The sequence below is a fragment of the Phyllostomus hastatus genome, unplaced genomic scaffold (assembly GCF_019186645.2).
Source record: "Phyllostomus hastatus isolate PE091 unplaced genomic scaffold, TTU_PhHast_1.1 phas_scaffold_78, whole genome shotgun sequence".
Taxonomy (NCBI): domain Eukaryota; kingdom Metazoa; phylum Chordata; class Mammalia; order Chiroptera; family Phyllostomidae; genus Phyllostomus; species Phyllostomus hastatus.
In genome coordinates, this window is record NW_025334041.1 from 82872361 (window position 1) to 82896183 (window position 23823).

Consider the following 23823-nt stretch of genomic DNA (forward strand, 5'->3'; position numbering starts at 1 on the left):
TCGAGCAGTGGCACCTTGCAACTGGAGTTCTGCAGGCCACTTTGTGGACCCTAAAGACCTTCCCACCTGCCTTGATTGGTATCCTGAACTGGGTTGCACACTAAGGAGCAAACAGAAACTTACAACTTTTTCTTTATCCTCTAAGAAATTAAAATCCAAGTTGGAAGATAGACCAGATACCCATGCAACCATGAGAGAATAATACGAGGGCATACATTCTTTTGCATCAAATGGTCCAAAGTAAATACTACAGGAGAAGGGGGAGCATCAAGCCAGCTGGGGTGGACAGGGAGGGAGAGAATCCAGACGGTGTGCTCCAGTGGGCTGCTGGGGCTTGGGGCGGGGCAAGCAGAGTGGAGCTATGGAAGCAGGTGCGGGGAGCAGAGAGCTGTGTCCGTGGGGCAAAGGAAGAGAAGAGCCAGAGCCTGGAGGGAGGAGCTGTGTGGTGAAGCCATGGGAACCAAGGGAGGATTGGGGTAAGAAGTAATGTATGCCATACCCTGGGACAGAGTGACCTCTGAACTGGACTGGTCAACAGTACAAAATGCTGCCAAGAGCCCAAGGGGAAGAAGGGTATGGTCGGAGGTGGCAGGAAGGGCTGTGAGAGGAGGGCGACCCTGAGCAGAAAGTTGAAAGTCTGGAAGATGGACCATACCAGTGTTTCCCAGCCTTCTTTGATTAGCATCCCCCACCCGACAGAAATTTTAATTTAAGCTAACTTTGTTAAATTAGAATTTACTTCACTTCTAATGAGAGAAATGAAATACTACTAAGATGATTCTCACATCAGTGTTTCTCTTTCTCCCTTCCTCTCTAAAATCAATAAACCTGAGGTGAGGATTAAAAAAAGATAAATTATAGTATTGTACCCCTGAAACCTATTAACCAATCTTATTAACCAATGTTCCTCCAATAAGTTGACAAAATAAAATATAAATATAAACATAAACGTAAATATAAATAAATACTACAAAAAATCAGATTTTGTCAGGTAGGGTTGAGCTTTGGAGTGCCACAAACCATTGTAATATCTAAAACTATTTTTGCTCCTCTAAGAACCAATTTTTGCCTTGTTGGGGCTGATATCACCCCGACTGAGAGTGCACAGACGCTCTGCCTGGGGGCCACCATATGCCCAGAGCCTGGCAGCTGCCGCAACCATGACCTGGGTCCTTCCCTCCCCTGCCAACCTCATTCACCTACATAGTTGTTCTGCAGAGCCAAGAGGAGCAGGTCTTCACATCCCCAAGCCCCAGCCTCTCTGGGAAGCAAGGCCATCGGGAGGACTAACTAGCAAATCCTTGCAGGCCTCAAGGAAGGAAGGAATTTCTGGGCTCATGGCTGGGCCCAATCCCAGTCTGGAAGCCACTGAGCCTCTTCTCATCGGCCCATTCAGTGAGCCCTTACTGTGTGCTAAACAATTCACAGGCTCATCCTCTTCAAGCTGCACAGCGACACTGAGAAGGAGGGAACTATTATTATTCCCATTTTTCAGATGGAGATACTGAGGTTCAGAGGGGCAAATAGCTTGCAAGGGTCAGAGGGTGCCGGCAGCTGAGTCTGGGCTCCAGCCCCAGCCTGTCTGCCTCCCCAGCCCGAGGCCTGAGGCACGTGGCCCTGCCTTCCTCATGGGGTCAGTCATCTCCCTCTCCTTCCTCTGGCTTCCGGGGACTCTGCCTTGGTTTCCAATCTGGAGGCAATCTCACTGGGGTGGGCGATAAATGGGGACAGCCACAGAACCTAGGATATCTGTCCAGGGCTGACAAGGGAAGGCAGGACATTTCAAATGACCAAGGCCCAGTCTGAGCTATCGTGGCTTAATGGCTGTGAGGGGCTAGTGCCTCCCTGAGCAGGTGCCTTTCTTGTCGAGGGGAGCTTTCTCGGAGGCCCAGTAGGGAGAGCTTGCCTTTCCCCCTCTCCCTCCCCGTGGCAAGGTTGGCATGCAGACCCCTGGCAATAGCTCCCAGAGCCAGACCCACCAGGGGAGCCCGTCGGACACGCCCAGAGCCCTTGCTGGGGAGGCCTCAGGGCCTTCAGGGACAAGAGTGTTCATCCCCATACATAAAATACCTATGTTCTGGCCTCTCTGAGACCTGATTGTCTGTCCCCATAGATGAAATACCCACTTTCTAGCATCCACAGCGTCCACACTACAAACCCCTCAATGAAATGGGTAAACTGTAGATGATGATGTTTCTAGAAGGAGGCTCCTCCTGAAACATAAAGGTGCCTGACGATTCCCATTGGCAAGCTGGCGGGTTCTCCCACCAGGCGGGCTCTCTGGGGACAGCATCCAAGGCGACCCGGGCAGGGCCTCACCACAGCCTCAAATGGACACAGAGAGGAAAGTGGCGACTGTAAGTTAGAATGGTTGGACCTGATTCCAGGCAGAGCTGAGAGGAGCAGCTCGAGGAACACCCTGGGGCATGAAGCAGTTGGGGGAGAGGGGCTCCGGCCTACCACCCATCTCCTTTTTCTACCCCAGCCTCCTTCAACCTCCTTGCCAGCTCTCCCCACCCGGCTTCCAGCTGACTGTTGGAGGTATAGCCAGCTAGCTTCTAGAGAGGTCAGGGCCCCTGGCCCGCAAGTCCACCTCAGCCTGGACGGTTGTGCTGGGGACTCCCTCAGGCAAACTGGACAGTAGAGCTGCTTGGGGCCAGGCCTGTTGGAGACCTGTTTCCCCTCACAAAGGAATGGGACGCATTTCCCTCAGCTGACGGGCTGTAGGACCTCCTCGGGGAAGTCAGAGCTCTCAGAAGTTTTCAGAATCCAAAATTAGCAAATTCTAGTGTGTTCTGGGCCTCCTTGGAGCAGGAGAAAATGGTGGGCAGAGGCCGACCCCTTACAGACACACTCAGGCCCTGGGAGGGTAGGCCGGTCTACACCACATCAAAGAGAATGGGGGAGGGGATTCTTTAATAAAAGTATTTAACTTGCCGCAGCAGTGTTGACTTTATTGAGTTAGGAGATTAATGGAGTGAAAATCTCAAATCCGCAAGGAATTTTCCCTCGGCAGTGCTTTGTCTGGGGTTATTAGTTTGGGGGATGTTTCGGGCCGTGGGGGAAGCAGTCACCCCCGGTCAGAATTAAACGGCTTTTTGAGCTCCTCTGAGCCTTGCCCCTCTGCGCATAATGGGGACTGTGTGTGCGAGCATCATGTCTAATGGGATCAATGCTGGCTGTTCAGGAGATAGATTTTTACTAACTCTGTCTCTTTGGCTTTCCTGGGAGGGAAGTGCAGCTGGCTGCTGATACTGACCTTGCCTGAAGGGAGGGCTGGGTCGGATGGGGTGGGGGCAGGCGAGCCCCTCACTGCCAGCAAACAGTTCACCCAGAGTTCCCTCCTCTCTAGAGCCCCTGCCCGCCTGGGGGGGAGGTCCAGAAGGGAAGGAGAATGGCCTGAGCTGGAACCCTCCCAAGGTGGAGGGCCCTTCAGGGTTACTCAAAAATACCCAGAGCTTAGAGCCTTTCAAGAGCTCTGAAATCACATTTCAAATCCAAGCTGCCTCTGATCTCAGACAAGACCAAAATCATGAACTTGCCAGAAAGTTCTTGTGAGACACACATGCCCTGAGAACCTTCTTGCAAGGACCAGGAAAGGACAGAAAGAGGGGCAGGAGAAGTGGGTCAGCTTAGTGGGGTCAAACCAGATCAGGACATTTTCAAAAGCCCCGAACAACTCTCAGCGCAGGTGGGGATGCTTCCTCACTCTGCACATGGGGGGGACGCGGGGATTGGAGCCCGAACTTTGTCTCAACCCTAAAACTGCTCCTGCCCAAGCTCTTGGGGGTTGCCCTGCTAGCAGCATTTCTGCTGTCGGTCCAGGACAGAATGCACCCCAGCACTCTGCTCTCGCCGCTCACCTGGGGTCACCCTTTTGAGACCAGCGCTGACCACTCCATACACGAAACAGACTAGGAAGCTGAGAGCTCTAAGTACAGAAGTCAACAAACCTTATCCATTTATTCAGCCAATATTTACTAAGGGTTTGCTACCTGTAGGCCCTGAGCCAGACACTGGGGAGACAAAAACAAACAGCAGACGCCACCGCTGCTCTCAGTCTGATGAGGCACAGAGGTGGACAGCCGGGCTTTGGTGATGGGGTGCCCTGAAACCACCGCGTAGTGGCGCCTATTTAGACAGGAGGGGTCAGAGATGTCCAGGAGGAAGAGGTGTTCACACTGAGACCTGAAGGATGGGTCAAGGTTAGCCAGGAGAGGGAACGGGAGGGGAAGGGGCCCTGCACCAGGGGAAGCAGACATGCAAAGGAAGGCGTGGAAGGGTCCTGTGGCTGGCCTGCAGAGCATGGGGCTGGGAGTGGCAGTGGCAGGCCCTGTGCAGGCCGTGCTGTGGGGGCTGAACGGGGTGCTGAGGCTTCAGAGCGCCACCGAGGGGATGTGGTAGGAAGGGGCAGGTTTGTCTGTTTGAAAGAGAGCACTCGGGGGGCTGGTCCAGGTGAGAGGTGACAAGCCCCTGAACCATAGGTTGACAGTGGGAATAAAGACTTGTAAGCATATTTTTAAGCATATAATATAATAATACACATATATCCTTTTAAATATACTTTATTTTTTAGAGCAGTTTTAGCAGCAAAATTGTGCAGGAGGTACATGTGTGGGGTGGGAGGCCCCTCCCATATGCCTCCCACCCCGCACGTGTATAGCCCCCCGGCATTATCAACACCCCCACGAGAGGGGCACATGCGCTACCGCCGGTCAGCCTCCGCTGACACATCACTAACACCTGGAGTCCTCGCCTCCATAAGGATCACTCTTGGTGCTGTGCCTCCTACGGGTTTGGGCAGACAATAACATGTATCTGCCACTACAGTATCATATAGAGCGGTTTCGCTGCCCTGAAAATCGTCTGTGCTCTGCCTACTCATTCCTCTCTCCTCCCTAATCCCTGACCTTGTTTCACTGAATCTGAGAGGTGTCTTAAAAGGTAGAGCTCTCAGGATTTCAGGCCTCATGGCGTGTGGAGGAGAAGGGCAGTCAGGGAGATGCCCAGCTTTCCAGGCTGAGCAAGTGGGAAGCAATTTAGGAAGCGCAAGAGCAGTAGTAGGTTTTGTTGTGTTGGGAATGATGCTTCGTTTTGTCTTGAGGAGGTAGGTTGATGAGGAGCTCCATCAGAGGGAAGAACTGATGAGTATCCATAGGATGGAGAGATCGGAACAGTCTCCAGGGAGGGATGGGGACAGAGGGTGAAGAAGGATGGAGGTGGGTTCATTTGAATTGTTGTTTCAAGATGCTTGTTTGTGGAGGGCAGGAGTTTGGGATGTCTTTCAAGGGGAACATGGGGCCACAGGAGGCTTCTGCTTCTTGTTTTTGAGGATGAAAGAGATGTGAGCATATTGAAGGCTAGCAGAAAGGGGCCACATGAAAGAGAGTCGTTTAGAGATGCAAGAAGCAGAGCGGGGCTGCTGGATGGAGGGTTCAGGGCCTTGGGTGCAGGTCGTGAGGCTCTTCCGGCCAAGAAGGCCCACATCTCTCCCTGGTGACAGGACCGAAGGGGAAGAGGGTAGGGCACCTGCAGCAAGGGTTGGGAGCTCCTAGCAGAGTTGAGAGAGTTCTGGGCTTCCAGACTGGTCTTTTGTTGGAGAGAGGAGACTAGAGAGCTGATGGAGGAGTTGCAGATTGCCATGCAGTCCTGAGGCAGGTGAGCAGGACAGGGCCTGAGGCAATCCTCATTTATTTCGGTGGAGCCACACATGGAGATTTTATTTAAATTATATTTTATTTATTTATTTTTAATTATATTTTATTGATTATGCTATTAGAGTTGTACTGATTTTTCCCTTTTACCCCACTCCACCCAGCACCCCCCACTCCCTCAGGCAGTCCCCCCACCATTGTTCATGTACTTGGATCATGCCTATAAGTTCTTTGGCTACTCCATTTCCTATACTGTATTTTACATCCCCATGGCTATTCTGTAACCACCTATTTGTATGTCTTAATCCTCTCACCTCTTCACCCATTCCCTGACACACCCCTCCCATCTGGCAACCTTCAAAAACGCTCTCCATATCGATGATTCTGTCTCTGTTCTTTCTGTTTGCTTAGTTTGTTTTTTAGATTCAATTGTTGATAGATTTGTATTTTTTGTTATTTTATTGTTCATAATTTTGATCTTCTTATTCTACTTCTTAAATAAGTCCCTTTAACATTTCATATAATAATGGTTTGGTGATGATGGTGAACTCCTTTAGTTTTTCTTGTCTGGGAAGCTCTTTATCTGCCCTTTGATTCTAAATGATAGCTCTGCTGGTAGAGCAGTCTTGGCTGTAGGTCCCTGCTTTTCATGACTTAGAATATTTCTTGCCAATCCCTTCTAGCCTGCAAAATTTCTTTTGTGAAGTCACCTGACAGTCTTAAGGGAACTCCCCTGTGGGTAACTAACTGCTTTTCTCTTGATGCTTTTAAGATTCTCTATCTTTAACTTTGGCCTTTTAATTATTACGTGTCTTGGAGTAGGCCTCTTTGCATCCATTTTATTTGGGACTCTCTGTTCTTCCTTGACTTGCATGTCTACTTCCTTCACCAAATTAGGGAAGTTTTCTTCCATTGTTTTTTCACATAGATTTCCAATTTCTAGCTCTTTCTCTTCTCCCTTTGGCATCCCTATGATAGGAATGTTGGAATGCTTGAAGTTGTCCCAGAGGATCCTTGCACTACTCTCACTTTTTTGGATTCTTTTTCCTTCTTGTTGTTCTGATTGCTTTCTGCTTCCTTGCATTCCAAATCATTTATTTGATTCTCAGCTTCATCCAGTATACTGTTGTTTCCCTGTGAATTGTTCTTTATTTAAATTAGTGTATCCTTCATTTCTGACTGGATCTTTTTTATGCTGTTGAGGTCCTCACTAAGTTCCCTGAGCATCCTTATTAACAGTGTTTTGAACTCTACATTTGATAGATTGCTTATTTCTATTTCACTTAGTCTTTTTTTGGAGTTTTGATCTGTTCTTTCATTTGGGCCATATTTCTTTGTCTCCTTGTTTTGGCAGTCTCCCTGTGTTTGTTTCTATGTATTAGGCAGAGCTGCTTTGACTCCATGTCTTGGTGGTGTGGCCTAATGTAGTAGGTGTCCTGAAGGGTTCAGTGGCACAGCCTCCCCTATCACCCAAGTTCAGTACTTGAGGTGAACCCTTTGTGTGGGCTGAGTATACCCTCCTCTTGTAGTTGAGCCTTGGTGGCTCTTGGCAGGTCAATGGGAGGGATTTGCCCAGGCCAGTCAGCTGCAAGGTCTGGCTGTGATCACTGACCACCAGTCTCCACCCTCTGTGGAGAATCAGCTGTGTGGCGGTAGGGTGGTGGTGCTCCTGTGTGGTCTGTAGCTGTCTACTGGGTGTGCTGGATTTGAGGTTTCCTGGGTGGTACAGGCCAAGGTCAGCCCCTACCTGTGTTCTGCCTGGGGCCATCCTGCGTGTGCTATACAGCAATCTGCAGATGACTACTACTTCTGCAGGGCTTGGAGGTTCCCAGATGAAGCCAAACTATAATCCAAATCTGGCTGTTGCTAGTGCCAGGCCTGTGGCCACTTAGCAAATATAGGGGGCTGTGGCTCACTGAGGCCAGCTGTTGCTTCTTTGAGAGGATTCAGAAAGTTGTGAAGCATGACCCAAGACCAGCCATTCCTATGGAAAAGCCATTGTTAACTGCTTGGGTGGGCCTGTAAGGGGGGCAGGACAGAGTCTCAGGGGATCTCCAGGGTGGGACAAACAGTGTTAGCCAGGTTGGCCAGGTTGATGGAGTCTCAGTTATGGCACCTGCCTGTGGGCTCTATTGTTCTGTTGGGGGAAGTTTCAGAAAAGGGACAATGGCCTCTGCCCACCTTTCTGTCTGGGAGAAAGCTATCCCCCAGCTCTGGCCTTGATGCCAGACACTTCAATTCCTCCCTGTATGCCACTGGTGCCCTTCAAGCTGCTACCTGGTGCTGGGTCAGAGGGAGTGAATCTGAGTAAGTCCATGTGTGGGTTCTTTAAGAGGAACTGCTTGGGAACCCAGAAGCTTCTTCCACTTACTCAATCCCTACTGTTTTTTGTAGCCAGAAGTTACAGGGACTTATCTTCCTGGCACTAGAACCCTGGTCTTAGGGGGCCTGGCAAGGGGCTGAGACTCCTTGCTCCCAAGATATCCGTCCCAAATTTGTAGCCATCACACATGGGTGTGGGACCAGCCTGTTCTGCATACATGTCCCTCCTACCATTGTGGATGGACGTGGTTTCTTTAATTCAGTAGTTGTTGGACTTTGATTGAACTTGATTTCTGACAGTTCTGAGTGATGGTTTTTCTATATTGTAGTTGTAATTTTGATGTGGTTGTGCAAAGAGGCAAGCTGTGTTTATCTATGCCTCCATCTTGATAGGAAGAGAGCATGGAGATTTATGGTCAGAGGAAAGTTGTAAGGTTGTTTGACCAGATGCTTACCTACTGGTCTGAGCAGTCATACAATTTGTCATCATCAAACTACTTTCACACCCGATATTTAACATGGTCCTTCCCTCTCCCTCCACCAGTCAGATACTAATACCTACTTGATGCTATGCTGGGCAAGCAGGAAAAGTCACTTTATATGAATCAGAACCTGGATCAAGTTCCAGGTAGATGTGAGGAAGGTTTCCCCAGGTCTTGGAGGCCCTGGCTCCAGCCACTATCTCATCTTTGAGCTGTGTGAGCACAGAATGGGGGCTGTTAGGGCATTCATTCCCCCAGATTTAGTGATCACTTACAGTCAGCACAGCTCAGGATGGGGCTGCATGAGGCCTAACCCATAGGGGGTGGGGGTGGGGCAGCTTCAAAGGGCCTGCAGTTAGGATGGGGAAGTGGCAGTCTACAGCCGAGGAGACAGTCATACAATGATGCAAGGCCATCAAACAATGGACCCAGGATGGTAAGATTGAACTGGTCATGAGTACGATAGGAAGGACAGGTAAGTGAGGTGAGAAGAAAGGGGCTCTCCCACGCACCACTTGCTGGCAGCTCCTCAGAGCCCTGTAGGCTGGTCATCAGGAGAGACCCCTCCCTGGAATGGAGGACATCCTCGGACAGCTCCCACAACTGCAGGGGGACAACCCCACCATCAGACTGCCTTACAAGTCAGATCCCACTTGATTTATCCATATGTATAACATAGTATAAATTATATATAATAATTTACATTTCTAAATGTGTATTTTTAAAATTTTTATTGTGGAAAATTTTAAACACAAAAGTAGAGAGAATAATGTAATAAATCCCCATGTATCCATTACCTTCTTTCATCAATGATTAATATTTATGTATCTCCACCACTATTTTTTGTTTGCGCTTATGGATTTTGTTTTGTTTTTGCCAGAATACTTTAAAGAAAGTCTCAGCTGCTGTAAACATTTTTGTACACATCTTTATGACATTAGACTTCTTTTGTAAACACAACTGCAATGCCATTATATCCCCTAACATAACTGGGAACCGTTCCTTAATGGAATGGAATTGTCTTAATGCAATGAGACATCCAATATTGATTCAAATTTTCCTTACTATCTTAAAAACACCTTTTTACTGTTGCTGTGTACAACTTAGAATCAAAACAAGATCTACACACTGATTTTGGTGGTTTTGCCACCTGTCTTGTTAGGATCAGAACTGTCAGATTCTAGAGGTGCCAACAGAAAGGTCCCCGCTGAAAACCATCTGGCAGGAGCCCTTTGTGCTAAGAAAGGGCCCCCATCTTATATGTCCATCTTCAACAGCCCCAGCCTAAGCTTGAGTGAGCTGTGTGGCCCTGAATATGATGCCCAGTAGAGTGAAAGGCCACGGTCATTGTCAGGACATTTTAGGCTGCATGTTAACAGAAAGACACTCAAGTTAACTTATGCAAAAGGAGGAAGGACCGGCAGAACACAGAACACAGAGGACCTTCTGGTGCCCAGGGACTGTCAGATCTCTCAAGTGCTGGGCCTGGGAAACCAGGCAAGCTTTTTCTGCTTGTCTCTGGCCCTTGGCCATTCCTCAGCCTCCATGTTTACACCTACTCTACTCAACGGACCGACCCAGAGCTCCTGGCTGCTCCTGAATCCCAATTCACAATTCTTCACAGAGAATCTGATTTGACCGGCTTTGGTTGTCTCATCACTGTGACCCAGATCAGAGTTATGGGGGGTAGGGGTGGGGAGAGCTGGCCATGGCTTAGAGAACATAGCCCCATGGATGGCAACAGAGTGGACACCCCCAATTATGTCTTCCTTGTATATGTAGTAGTAAGATATGCACTTTTATACAATCTGTTCTTTGGCCGCAGTTATAGCTGTTATGCCAACCCAAACTTTCAGAATTCTTCAAGTTGTCCATGAAAGTGTAGATGACAGAATTTCGCAAACCCATCCCTGTCTTGGACAAGCACCTTGAATATCACGCCCTGTCTTGGCATGTGGACATTCACGGATGTCCTGCAGTGCTGTCTCAGTCCCCAGGGCTGGGGAGAAGGGGAAGCTCCATTCTGTGGCTCTGGGAGACCTGTGGAAAGTGTCTTCTTCACACCATTATTTTTTATTTTAAAAACATTTCAGGGGATGTTGTGTTTTAGGTCCCATGGGAGAATTTAACAAGTAAGATATGAATCTGTTCCCAAAATACATATGATCTAGCACAGATGTCAACAAACATTTCCTAAGGGCCAGATAATAAATATTTTAAGCTTTTTGCTCATATATGATTCCTTCCTCTTTTTCTTCTCCTTTTTTACACTCCTTTGAAAATGTAAAAACCGCCCTGGCTGGTGTAGCTCAGTGGATTGAGCGCGGGCTGCGAACCAAAGCATCGCAGGTTTGATTCCCAGTCAGGGCACATGCCTGGGTTGCAGGCCACGGCCCCCAGCAACCGCACATTGATGTTTCTCTCTCTCTTTCTCTTTCTCCCTCCCTTCCTTCTCTGGAAATAAATAAATAAAATCTTTAAAAAATGTAAAAACCATTCATACAAAAACAGGCTGTCGGGTGCTTTTAGTCCATAAGGTATGGCTTTCCGACTCCTGATCTGGAGTCAAAGGCAGGTGTGTGCTCATGTACACAGACAACCAAACCTCAGGGCAGGGTGTGTGAAGTGGAGAGAACACAGCTCTAGAGTCAAAGGGCTTATCCTCAAACCCCATCTCTTATAAGCTGTGTGATTTTGGGTAGGTTCCTTATCCTCTAAGAAGCTCGGTCCCCTCACCTGTGTAATGAATATAATCACAGACCCACCCATGGGAGCAATTTGAGGATTAAATGAGATACTACACAAAAAGTCTCAGCAGAGCACCTGGCACACAGAAAGTGCTCAGTAAGCTTTAGCTATTGTTGGTGTTACTGTGCTATGTGACAAAGGACACAAAGTGCAGTGGAGCCAGAGAAAGGAGCTGTCTCTTCAAGCTAGGCCCCTGGGGAGACTCTGTCATGTGGGAGGTGGCCTTTGAAGTAGGCCCTGAATAGCAGAGGTGGAAGAGAGCGCCTCTCCTGAGGGGCAGTGAGGAGAAGGTGCCAGCAGACTCTGGGGGAGGCGGACAAGTCTATAAATGACAATCCCGTGGGGCCAATTACAAATACCGGCTGGACACAGACCAGCAGCCTTCAGAGCAATTTGGCTCCAGAAACCTTCCCCTGAAGAAGCCAGTTCAGAATTTGCCAGCAGCTTTGTCTGGTGGCACTCATATAGCCATGGGCTCCCCCCACCCCAGCCCTGAGTGAAGACACGATGTGCAGCAGGACAGACCCTCACCAAAGGCATGAGTTTGCAGGGTGCTGCCTCCCTGAATTCCCTTCACCACAGCTCCCGGAATGCCACACCTCTGCCGCATACCTGCGGCCTACCACGAGGTGCACTTCTGGGGAGAAGTGGCTCTGCAGTAGCACCCAATTGCACCGCATAGCCAAAGGCCCTTAGAGGAGCCAGCAGCAGGAAATACTTTCGAGCACAGGTTGTTAGTCAGCCATGGAAGCCTGTGGGGTTACTTCCAAATTGTCCAGGACCCAGCTCCCACCCATCTGGTCCCAGTCTCTGGCAAATCTCATCTGTGGAGTTGCAGGACTCCAGACAGCTTATTCAGAATCTCTTAAACATTTTAATTCGTTAGTTAATGTGCCTCATTCTGATTCTTTATCTTTCCGATGATAATTTGACTTTTCCTGTAGGTCTGCCTATAAAGAGAGAATGCAAAGGCTAGAAGATGTGAATTGTTAACTCCTATAACTGTTGTAAACCTCATTGAAAACTGAGTAAATTGGCTTCTGGGTTTCTACATCAGCCGGTGTGAACCTGGTATGCGTTAGACAACAGCCTGGGGCCTAATCACCTCTGGGACAACAAAAAGGCAGATTTCTGAGTCTGGTCTGGGGTGAACAGCCCATGTGGCCTGCCAGGGCTCTCTGGGGCTCACCCACCCCTCCTGGGACCTTCCAACTTCTGTATGTGCCTGCTGGCCCTTGAGCTGTGCTTGCCCACTCAGTCTCTTATTCTTTACCGTCTTCCCAATTCGCTGTCAGGTTTGATTTGTGAGCATACACACCATATGTGTTGTTTTAATCAGTTGAAGAAACAACTTTTTGCATTCTTTCACATACATATTTCAATGCATGTGCTTGCATTATGTAGTAAGAATTTGGCAAATAAATTATAGAGATGAGCAAGAATTTGCTTAGGAGGTTCCCTTTTGAAAAACTTTCCTTCCATAAATTACCATGTGGTGCCTCTATCAAAGACTGAACCTGCAAGTATCTGATGGTTGCTCAGACATCTCTAGGAAAATCCTTCATTGGCCTGTAAGAGAATTCACATTGACCTTTGGTTTCTGCTGAAAAAGCCAGGTCCCTGATATGACTCAATGTGAAGCTAATGGCTTTGCTGGATAATGGGGCAAAAAACTCACATTCCTATTACTTTTAAAAAATATATCTGTTAGAGTCACAAAATTTATTACCAACAGGCAGAAAGTGAAAACACTAAGTCTTAATGCTTTGTAACTAATACATGGATGTCAACTCTTAGGTGATGGGTGGTGGCATGGGGATGGGACGGGACCGAATGAGGTCAGGGAGGCCTCGTAGATAGACAAGGCTGTGCACCTCACAGCTGGTAGGTGAGTGACCTTAAGTTCTCTAAGAAACAAATTCGCACAGATATAATCTTAAATGTTTGGCGGCAACATAACCCTAAGGTGAAAGGTTGTATTCTATAGGCAATTACGTTTTTTTAAAAAAAATCTTTAAAATTAGGATGCTCTAAGGGGAATTTTTGAGCACAAAGTTAACCACGGCACAATTGAAGGGTAATGGCATGCACAATAAGTACAGACAGAAAGGTCCTTCTCTCCAATCCCAATATTTTTCTATATTCCTCAGATTTTACTCTTATCTAACCTCACGCAATGGCTCATGCCTTGTTTGCCTTCCCAAAGACCTGGCTCTTCTTTTTAAAAACACTGAAGTCTGATTCTCAGGCCCCTGAAATTCTGGTGTCATTGGTCTGGGGTTCAGCCTGGTTGTTGGAATGTGTTAAAAGTTCCCAGATGATCCTCACACAGCGAAGGTTGCAAGCTGCTGCTGCATAAGCCAGTCAGGGAAGGGTTAGTGTGGGTCATGATTTAAGTCTCCCTCTGAGGGAGGACCTAGCTCTCAGCTCTCTCGTGTGCGGCCCTTTCCAGATCCTCCTTTAAGCAGAGCTGCCCTCTTGTTCCCACACCCGTGGTCTGAGCGTTGGGAAGCCTTGGCTGTACCTGCTGGCTTGCCCCACACACTCTCTTCACTCTTGGTATTAACTGAACAGCAGCTTCCTCTAATCGTTCCTGTGACCGAGTTACTACTGGTCACAGGAAAGGCCTGAGTTCTGGACCCCCTTGCGTGACAGAGAACTGCTTTCTGGGACATGTGACTCTTGGAGGTTCTGTTTAGCTCCATCTCAGCTGGGAGAGGAGCGGCTGATACCTGCCTGGCCCAGACCAAATCCCTGAGAGTCCTTTTCCAGCCCAGAGGTTTTCTTTCCACTTGACCTGGTTCTCCAACTCTAATTCCCCACTTTTTGAAGTCAACCGTGACATAAAGGTCACTTTGCAGTGAGGTGCTTGGGATTAGACATGAACCATTTATTCAGGCTTCTAAGAGTTTAAACCTGGCTTGGATCAGAGGCTTCTTAAAGAGCCCATTCCTTAATTGATTCTGTAAAGGGGTTGAACACTTTTTAATGGAAAGTTCAAATTTATACAAATGTAGTATGCGGTAGAATGAACCCCCACGCGCCCATCACCCAGCATCGTGGGCAGGCTGCATGTGTCTCCACCCACACCCCAGACCCCACGCCAACGGTGCCGGTGCTGGTGCCGGTGCCGGTGCCGACGCAGGCCTGGCCCTGTTTCATTCCGGCTGCAAACATTTTAGTGTGTGTCTCCAAAGGAAGGCCTCTTTCTTTACCAGTTGTTTTTACTGTAGTAAAATATACTTAACACACAAATGACCATCTTGATGATTTTAAGTGTATATTTTAGTGGCATTAAACGTACTTTAGTGGCATTAAATGTTGTGCAGCCATCGCTGCCATCCGTCTTCACAGCTCTCCTCAGCACCTGTCAAACTCTAACTCCCCGATCACGCCTCCCTCCAGCCCCTGGAAACCTTTCTGTCTCTGTGATTTGGGCAGTTCTGAATGCCTCGTGCAAGTAGAATCCTACACTATTTGTCTTTCATGGCTGGCTTGTTTTACTTTACACAATGTCCCCAAGGTTCCCACATGCTGTAGCATATATCATAATTTCCTGTCTTTTTACAATGCGATAAGATTCCACTGAACATGTATACCACATGCTGCTTATCTGTTCGTCCACTGGGGGACACTTGAGCTGCTTCTACGTTTTAGCTATTATGAATAATGCTGCTTTGAACATGGACATACACATACTCCTTCAAGACCCTGTTTTCAATTCTTTTGGGTAAAGGCCTCTTTTTATCACAATCACAATAGCACTGTCAGGTCTTTTTAAAAAAATGACAGTATTTTTTATTTTTATTGAATTATCCAGGCAGTATCCATCTTTCCCAGATTATCTCATTTTTTACAAAAATGTGATTGCTCCACACATTGCATTTGGGAGACACATCTAAGTTACCTTTAACCTACCTGTCCCTCCTCCTTCGTTTCCCCTACAGTTGTTATTGCTAAAGAAATGGCATCATTTGTCCCGAGTGGTTCTCCATACTCCGAATCTTGTTCATTGTGTCCCTGTGTTCACATTCAACAGATGCCCCTGACCCTGTACTCCCTCTGAAGTGCTAGTTGGGTCCAGGCCCCTCTGGCTCCTGCCTGATGTTTTCGCAAGCCTGTTTTGTAGGCGGTGGTGTCTGCTTCCCTTAGGAGGCAGATGCTGCCCAGTTGCCCTTCACGTATCTGTCTGCCACATGACTAGACTATGATGACTACACTTAGATTGTACTGAGTATTTCAAACACACTTGAACCCCACAATTGTTGAGCTGTCTTTTTTTTAGTCATGTCCTCATAGCGAGACTTCCCCCAAAGAAATCAGTGCAGCCATGTTACCCTCAAGCAGGAGGGCACGAGCATTTCATGAGGTCTGTTATGGGCCAGGGACCACAAAGAACCAGAGAAGAAAGAGTCCCTGTTCTCGAGAAACCTGATGTCTATTTGGAGAGGCAGGTACAGATGCTCCTCAACTTACCATGGGACTATGTTCCATGCATAAGTTGAAAATACTGTAAGTCTAAAGTGCATTTAACATACCTAACCTACAGAATGTTGGGGCTGAGCCCCTCCCACTGTAAATGTTGCTCAGACCTGGAGCCAGGCCACCATCTCAAGAGGAAGAGCCTCCCTCTTCTTTCACCAGAAGCAGGAGACACTGGTGGGCATTTTATGGACATGATGGGATGTGAAAACACAGAACATGATATCAAAAAATGCTGGCCACACGGTGCACAGTGAACTGGTCATTTCCCTCGGTGAGGGCACGGCTCCCTGGGAGCCGAGGCTCGCTGCTTCCGCCCTGCAGCATGAGAGTGGGTTACCGGGCGGTGTCGCTGGTCTGGGAACAGATCAAAGTTATAAATTCGAAGTTCGGTTTCTAGTGAATGTCTGTCACCTTCACACCATTGTAAAGTCAAAAAGTTGAAAGTCGAAGCATGGAAGTCAGGAACCATCTGTGTATACCAAACAATGGGGAAACAAGTTGACTTCAAATAATTGTTATTTTAGCCTCGGAACCCCAGAGGTCAGGAGTGTCACCTACAATAGCCTGTAGCAGAGTTGCCTGGTTCCCATTCAGATATTCTCATGTAGATTGGTCTGTGAAACCTAGAATTACAGATTTTAAAAGTATTTTAGGTATTTGTATGAGCAAACAAGTTTAAGAATCATCGTCCCAGGACAGCATTTTTTCCCCTTGCCTGAAGACATTTTTTCATTGCTTTTAGAGAGAGAGGAAGGGAGCGAGAATAACACTGATGCAAGAGAAGCATTGATTGGTTGGTTGCCTCTGGTGCATGCCCAGTGCAGGGCTCCAACCCGCAGCCTAGGCATGTGTCCTGTTAGGAAATCGAACCTGCAGCCCTTCGGTTACAGGGTGACACACCAACCAACTGAGCCACACTGGCCGGGGCCCCAGGGCAGTGGTCCTTAAAGTGTGGTCCCTGGGGCAGCAGCAGCAGCATCACCTGGGAAATTGTTAGAAATGTCCAAATACTTGTTAGTATTTCTAACAAATTCTTGTTAGAAATGTCCTCCCATCCATGCAGACCCATGAAATCAGAAACTCTGGGGTGGGGTCTAGTCATCGGTATTTTCGGTCTTTCAGGTGATGCTGATGCATGCTTACAGGTGAAAACCCTGCCTCAGGTGTTTGTTATTGGAGAAATAAGAAGGTTAACTGGGAGAGGCTGTTAGAGGAAGTGGCACTCTTGCTAGGCAATGGAGAAAGAAGGGATCAGATCTGAAAAACAAAGAAGAGAGAGGACATTCTACTGTATAGCCCTAAGATCCTCGAAGGTGGCCTGCCGGCCAGCAGCGTCAGCACACCCAGGTACTTGTCCGAAATGCAGCATCTTGGACCCCATCCTGGGCCTGCTCAACCAGATTACACACTTTAACAAGACCTACAGGTATTTGTATGTGGGTTAAGAAATGAAAGCAGAGCACAACCATGCTAGGAAAGAGGCTTAGGATTTCCAGTTCCACTCTCTTGCCGGTGTTCTCAGAGCCATGGGGGGGGGGGGGAGACCACGCCCCTCACGTGTAAGGAGAATGGGTCCCGTGTGCACAGAGCAGCTCGCCTGTGCAGGGATCCCAGACAGGCCATACTATCTCTAGTCACACAGTTCTGTGTGGTTACAGAGCAAGGGCTCCGATCCTCAGGGCGCAGTCTCATAACCTAGGAGCTCCCATGGGCAAGCCACCCTCCTGATGGGGTGACCATCCAGGCATCAGTAATTTTTAAATCTTTCCAGGAAATTCTAATAGGCAGCCAAAGTTGAAAACCACGGTTTCAGGTCCTGGGTTCCCCATGTTTCCAAGTTCCACTCGAGGTGAGAGTGAGCTCTGCTTCTAGCTGTAACCACTAAAAACACAAAATTGAGCTCCAGGTCTCAGACTCCCCGTTTCAACATCCTGATTCCCCAAATAGTTGCAAGGAGGATTGGAGAGGTGTACCTAGTGAGGTCATCAAGTATTTTGGAAGTTGTCAAGTGAATTTTTGGAAATCAAGTTAGGGATGCCAGTAGCAGAAATCTAGTTCTGGCATTACCCTGAACCTGGGAATAGATAGCTTTGTTTTTCTGCAGACAGCTTGGGTGGGTTGGTGCCCTCGTCTGTGTACAGAGCTAGTTTCTGCATGGGCCTCACACAGCGCAAACAGTGAAGTCCTGGGAGATAGAGAGGACCGACTGTCCTTGCTCGCTGGAGTTAATAAAGGATGTTTGAAGGAGAAGGTGTGCTCTCCCCTGCTCCTTTCAGGTGGAGGTGCATTTCTGCAGGCAGAACGCTGAAGAATGGGATGTCGTGGAGAGAGCTGCCCGAGGCAGTACCCCAGGATGTTTAGGAGACAGCGTAGAGAGAAATCCACTCAAGTGGCCCCTGCACTGGGACACATCACCTTTGGGTTGGGGACGGGGAGTAAGGCTGTGGAGGAGCAACAGGGTCTTCGGTGACAAGCCAACAGGATAATTTGTTGTGTGTATTTTGAGGGGTGGGTGGAAAGGGCAGTGTGATTGCTGAATAGAAGAAAGGCTCTCAGGGAAAAGGTGAGCATCCTCTTGACAGAAATATTTGAGCTTGTCCTCTCAATTCTTCCTTGCATGTTAGGAAGGAAGTTATGCTCTTTCTAGTTATGCTAGTACAACTTTTAGAAAAACTTTGTATTGGTGTCATCCACACTTGGATCTACTGTAATTTAAATGATCTAAATAAAGTGTCGCAGGTTCAATTCCCAGTCAGGGTACATGCCTGGGTTCCAGGCCATGACCCCCAGCAACCACACACTGATGTTTCTCTCTCTCTCTCTCTCTCTCTCTTTATCCCTCCCTTCCCTCTCTAAAGTTAAATAAATAAAATCTAAAATTTTTTAAATGATCTAAATAGATTTAAATGATCTAATTAGTTCCCCTAAATAGATCTGCCCATTTAAAACAGTCAGCAAATCTTGGAGGGGTCTCCAAGGCAATTGAAACTATTGTCTGTGTTCTCCCCACTCCAGACCCCCTGTTTCAGGTCATCTCCCCAATCTCCTCTAATCAGACCTTCCCTCCTGAGTCCATTCAAGCCCTGAAGGCCCTGCCAGGCACCTGGTTAACCAGTCTCGAATAAAAGTACTGAATTAGGATGTTAAATGTTGATAATACAAAGTACTCACTCACACAACAGTGTAAAGAGGGAATCTTGAAATGATGTTCAGTCCCACTAGTAACAAAAAGAACACAAATACAATATAATCTTTCAATCAGCAACTAAGCAAAGCTGAAAAGGAATGGCAATACTAGAGTCTGAGAGACTTCAGAGAAGAGAAAGGTCTCCTGGGCGTTGGTGGAAGTGTGAATTGGCACAGTTTCTGGAGAACAGTCTGGAAATACATGTCATATACTAAGAAATGTGCAGATGTAGCAATTTCACCTCCAAGAGTTTATCCTAAGGAAACTATTGGACAGGGGCCAAGGATATTCAAACCAGCCTTGTTTATAATAAAGAACAATTAGAAATAACCTAAATAAATATCCACCAAGTGAGGATTATTCATATCAATTATGGTCCATTCCTACAATAGAATACCAAAGAGCCTTTAAAATGATAGGAATTTAATAAACATGAAAGGATGGCCATTAGTTGTTATGCCTTATGGTGTCAGTAATGTAAATTGTGCGTGCACACATGTGTGTGCATCCATGTGTGTGCCTGTGTGTGTCTATGTGTTCACACACACACAGATTTACAGTGATGGTTATTGAAATGCCTTTTTCTGGTTTTCTGGTTGGTAGAGCCCCGAATGCTTTTACCTTCTTATCTTTTTATTGTTTATAAAATCACACAAGCAATATTTGTTGTTTTTACGCTCAACACTTAACACTAACAGCATGTGCATTGTGTGCCGGGCATGCTCTCATTGCCATCTACTGAAGAAAATGAAGGTGAGGAGAGATGAAGTAACTCGCCCATGGTCCACAGCTAGTGGATGATGGAGCTGGGGTTTGAAACCTGGCCACCTAACTGCACAGGCTGCGCTCTAATTATCTGAACAGAGTGCAAGTCTCTTAAATCCCCCCTCCCGAGGTCTCCATCCTATCCTCAGCAGTAACCATTGTTAACCATTTGACAAGTATCCTTCCAAACTTTCTGCTGAGCATTTCCAGACACATGTGCACACATGCACAGGTGTGTGTGCTTCATGATGCGATGGCATTGTCTATCCTGTCAGCCTGCAATTCATCCTCAGACTCTACCTCTGAGGGGGATCTGGCAGCATGCACATAGAGCGTGGATGTGACCATGACTCTACTGAAAACTGGTGGTGTCCAGTTCTTCACCGCGGGCAAAGCTCTAATGAACACCCTGGTTCACACATTACTGGGTGCAGATGTGTGCCAACAGGCCTGTGATCATCTCCCAGAAATGGAACCACTGGGTCAACAAACGTGCACGCTAACGTTGAAAGAGGCTGCCCAATTCCCCACACCAAGAAGGCTGCACAGCTAGTATAGTGTAAACATACTGCATGTGTATAGTGGCCCTCGTAGAGTAGCTTAGTGGGTTAGAGCATCATCCTGATACACCAAGGTTGTGGGTTTGATCCCCACTCAGGGAACACACAAAAATCAACCAATGAAAGCATAAGTAAGTGAAAAAACAAATTGATGTTCCTTTATCTTTTTCTTTCTCTCCCTCTAAAATCAATAAAAAATTTAAACACCCTACATATAGTGTGTACATACATATAGGCATACACACATATACTGTATATGCATATACTATACACACACACCCAGTAACTGAGTGCTCATCCCCCCATTTTCAGCAACACAGGAAGTTGTTAGTCTTTTTACTTTTTGCCAATATGAGAGGTAAAAATGGCATTTAATTTGCAGTAATTTAAATGTCTTTAATTACTAGTAAGCTTGAGCATCTTTTCATGTTTATTGGCCATTTTTGTTTCTTTTCAGAATTGTTCACTTTCAGTTGCATAATTTGAATTTTTCTTACTGATGTGAAGGAGCTTTGTTATATTATAAACATCAGTCCTTTGATGCCCTACTTGTTGCCAATATTTTCCAAGGATGTTATATTTCTTTGAACTTTGCCTTATTTTGTTACATAGAAGTTTTAGTTTAGTTTATTTTTACATAACATCTATTCACTTTTTTCTTTATGGTTTTATATGCTGCATGGGAAGTCTTTCTCCACAGTCAGGAATACAAGAAAACTCTCCTGTATTCTCTTCCAGTATATTTGCATTTTTGTTTGTAGACTTTGAACTATTTATTTATTTTTAGTGAGGTACAAAATACATAACCGGTATACCCTCCAATACTACAGCCGTCTTTATGCGCACAATCAGTGGCAGTGAGTGCGTTCGCAGTGTTGCGTGGCCTCCAAGACCGCCAATCTCCGGAATCTTCCATCTCGCAGAACTGAAACTGCGCCCCTTACACAGGAACTGCCCCTCCCCCTCCCGCGCCCCATTCTACTTCTGCTCTATGAACCTGACTACTCTAGGTCCCTCACGTAAATGGAATCGTCCATTATTTGTCTTTTATGACTGGCTTATTTCAGCTAGCACAATATCTTGAAGTTTCATCTATGGCCTATGTCAGAATTTCCTTCCTTTTTTAAGCTCCTTTTTAAAGCAGTAACATTCCATTATAGATTTATTTTTACATTTAGGTTTTCATCCACGTGCAATTTAATATTGTATTTGGTGAGAAGTCACTATTTTATTTTTAGGTTGGTCATCTTTTAAACAGCTCCTCCATCAACACCCACATTTCCATGGGGTCCGGGTCTGTTTCTGGACTGTCGTCCCATGATCCCTTTGTCTATATCTGGTCTGGAACTACATTGATTTAATGACTGAAGCTTTTAAGCAAGTTTTTTTTTTTAATCTACTAGAAGCATATCTCATCCCCATTCTTCTCCTTTTTTTAGATTTCCCCCACAATTCTCAGATATTATCTTTTTCAGAGAAACTTTAGAATTAATAGTCATGGTCCAAAAAATCCTCCCTGGGAATTTTTATTGGACTAGCTTGAAGCTTCCCACTAATTTGGGGCTGACGTCTTACAAAGCTGAGCTAGCTGACCCGCTCTGGGCGGTCCAGTGCTGCCCTCTGCAGGGGAAGATAGACCAATGCTACCTCTGCACAGGGCTTTCCCACTGGGCCCCCTCCAGCCAGCCTACGAAAAAAGGGCAACTTCTGCACACCCTCCGCTTAATTTCTTCTCTTTCTCCAATGGCATTTGTATTTTAACCAGAATTTTCAGGGCCAAAATCCAGCGCAGATGCTTAGAAACCTCAGGTCCTTCGGTAGAGCCTGGGGGGGGGGAAATATTTTTGTTAGGACATGCCTTCCCTGCTCCACACCCGGTAAAGGAGACGCTGAACACACGCATGACCAACCCTAGGTTGCCAGGTTCCAGCTGGAACTTTTTTAACAGCTTTGTTGTTATAAAAGAGCATAAAGTTCTCTTATTTTAAGTGTAGAGTTAAATGACTTTTAGTGCAAAGTTGTGCAACCATAACCAAATCCAAATTTAGAACATTCTCACCTCCACCCAAAAGATTCCTCATGCCCATTTACGGTCATTCTTGGGATACCACTTTGCCCGGAGCATGACAGCATCAGGAGGAGTGGGGGACAGAGTGAGGGGGTCCCTGAGAGATCCTCCACCTGTGAGCCTAGAACCAATGCCCCAACATCCTGCATTGAATAACTTGCAAGCCAACGCCCCTCTCCTGAGGAGACCCACCTAGGGGCCCCTCCTGAGGACAATGGCCTTGCTGAGCCCATCCTTACCCCTTCTAGGTGGATAAAGTTTGAAGAAAAGGTGGAGGAAGGAGGCGAGCGCTGGAGCAAGCCCCACGTGGCCACACTGTCCCTACACAGCCTCTTCGAGCTGCGGACCTGCCTGCAGACGGGAACGGTGCTGCTGGATTTGGACAGTGGCTCCTTGCCACAGATCATAGGTGAGGCAGGGACTGTCGAGGCCCCAGAAAACCAGGGCAGGTCTTCCTCTTCCTGCCTCCGGTCCACCCTCAGTCTAGGCGACATTCTCACCTCGGACACCCACCTGATTCTGCAGAGACCAGGCTTTGGGTTGGATGCTCACAACGCAAATCAGTCGCTCTAAATTTCAGTCCCATGTAGAGTTCCAAAGGAGGAAAAGATCAGCCTCGGTAGGAAATACCGTTTGGCACTGCAGCAAAAGGGAGGAGGGGCTTCTTAGTGTGGTCCGAGATACCCGTTGCCATGGCAACCTGTTTCTGGTCAGGGTGCATGAATCATCCTTCATCTTTAGGAAACTAGCCCTCATTTAGTGGAGTGGCAAAGGGAGGGGCTGGCTTGCCTTATTCCTAGGACTTTTTGTGAATTTGCTCTCTAGCACATTCAATTTTGCCAGAATTGTTTTGCCCAAGATACTTGCCTAAAGAGAATTCATGTTAAGACTAAAACCAATTAACACAGTATTTTGTGCTTCTAGGGTACTTTTATGTGTATTTGACAATAGAATTGATAGAGCAGAGAATTCTCCACACGAAAACACACACCCACATAAGTGCGCAAACACGTGCACGCATACAGCCTTTTACATCTGAGGAGCCCGGGGGTTCGTGATTTGCCCAAGTTTCAATAGTTTGTGGCAAAGCCGGGACTATTTCCACATCCCCAGCCTCCTTTGGCTCACTTTTAATCCCACAAATAAGAGACGAAACTGAAAACCCCCACACCCCTGGTCACTGTGTCCCACGCGGAGGGACAGATGAAGCATGTTTGCTTCCCACTTAGATGACGTCATTGAGAAGCAAATTGAGGATGGCCTTCTGCGGCCGGAGCTCCGGGAGAGGGTCAGCTACGTCCTCTTGAGGAAACACCGTCACCAAACCAAAAAGCCCATCCACCGCTCCTTGGTCGACATCGGGAAGTCGGTCTCCTCCACCACCAGTGAGTCCGGCCACAGGCTGCTGGGCCTTGGGCCCGCGGGGGGCTGCTCTCGGGCCCTGGTGCTTGGGTGAGCGCACATCAGTGACGGTAGAGTCTTGGCAACTTGGAAGCTTCCCGGACTTCACAATCCTGGAGAAACTCTGAGGTTCTGGGGGTTCCTTAGCCTC

General features: G+C 47.2%; 1 protein-coding gene across 3 annotated transcripts in view; it reads left to right on the plus strand.

Annotated features, from left to right (window-relative positions):
* Positions 1–23823, plus strand: part of SLC4A5 (solute carrier family 4 member 5) — a 100087-nt gene that overhangs the window by 27981 nt on the left and 48283 nt on the right. For all 3 annotated transcript variants that reach the window (XM_045827471.1, XM_045827469.1, XM_045827470.1), the window contains 2 exons: positions 22520–22680; positions 23501–23656. In XM_045827471.1, coding sequence (XP_045683427.1) covers positions 22520–22680; positions 23501–23656 — 317 coding nt within the window. The remainder of the gene's footprint in view (positions 1–22519; positions 22681–23500; positions 23657–23823) is intronic.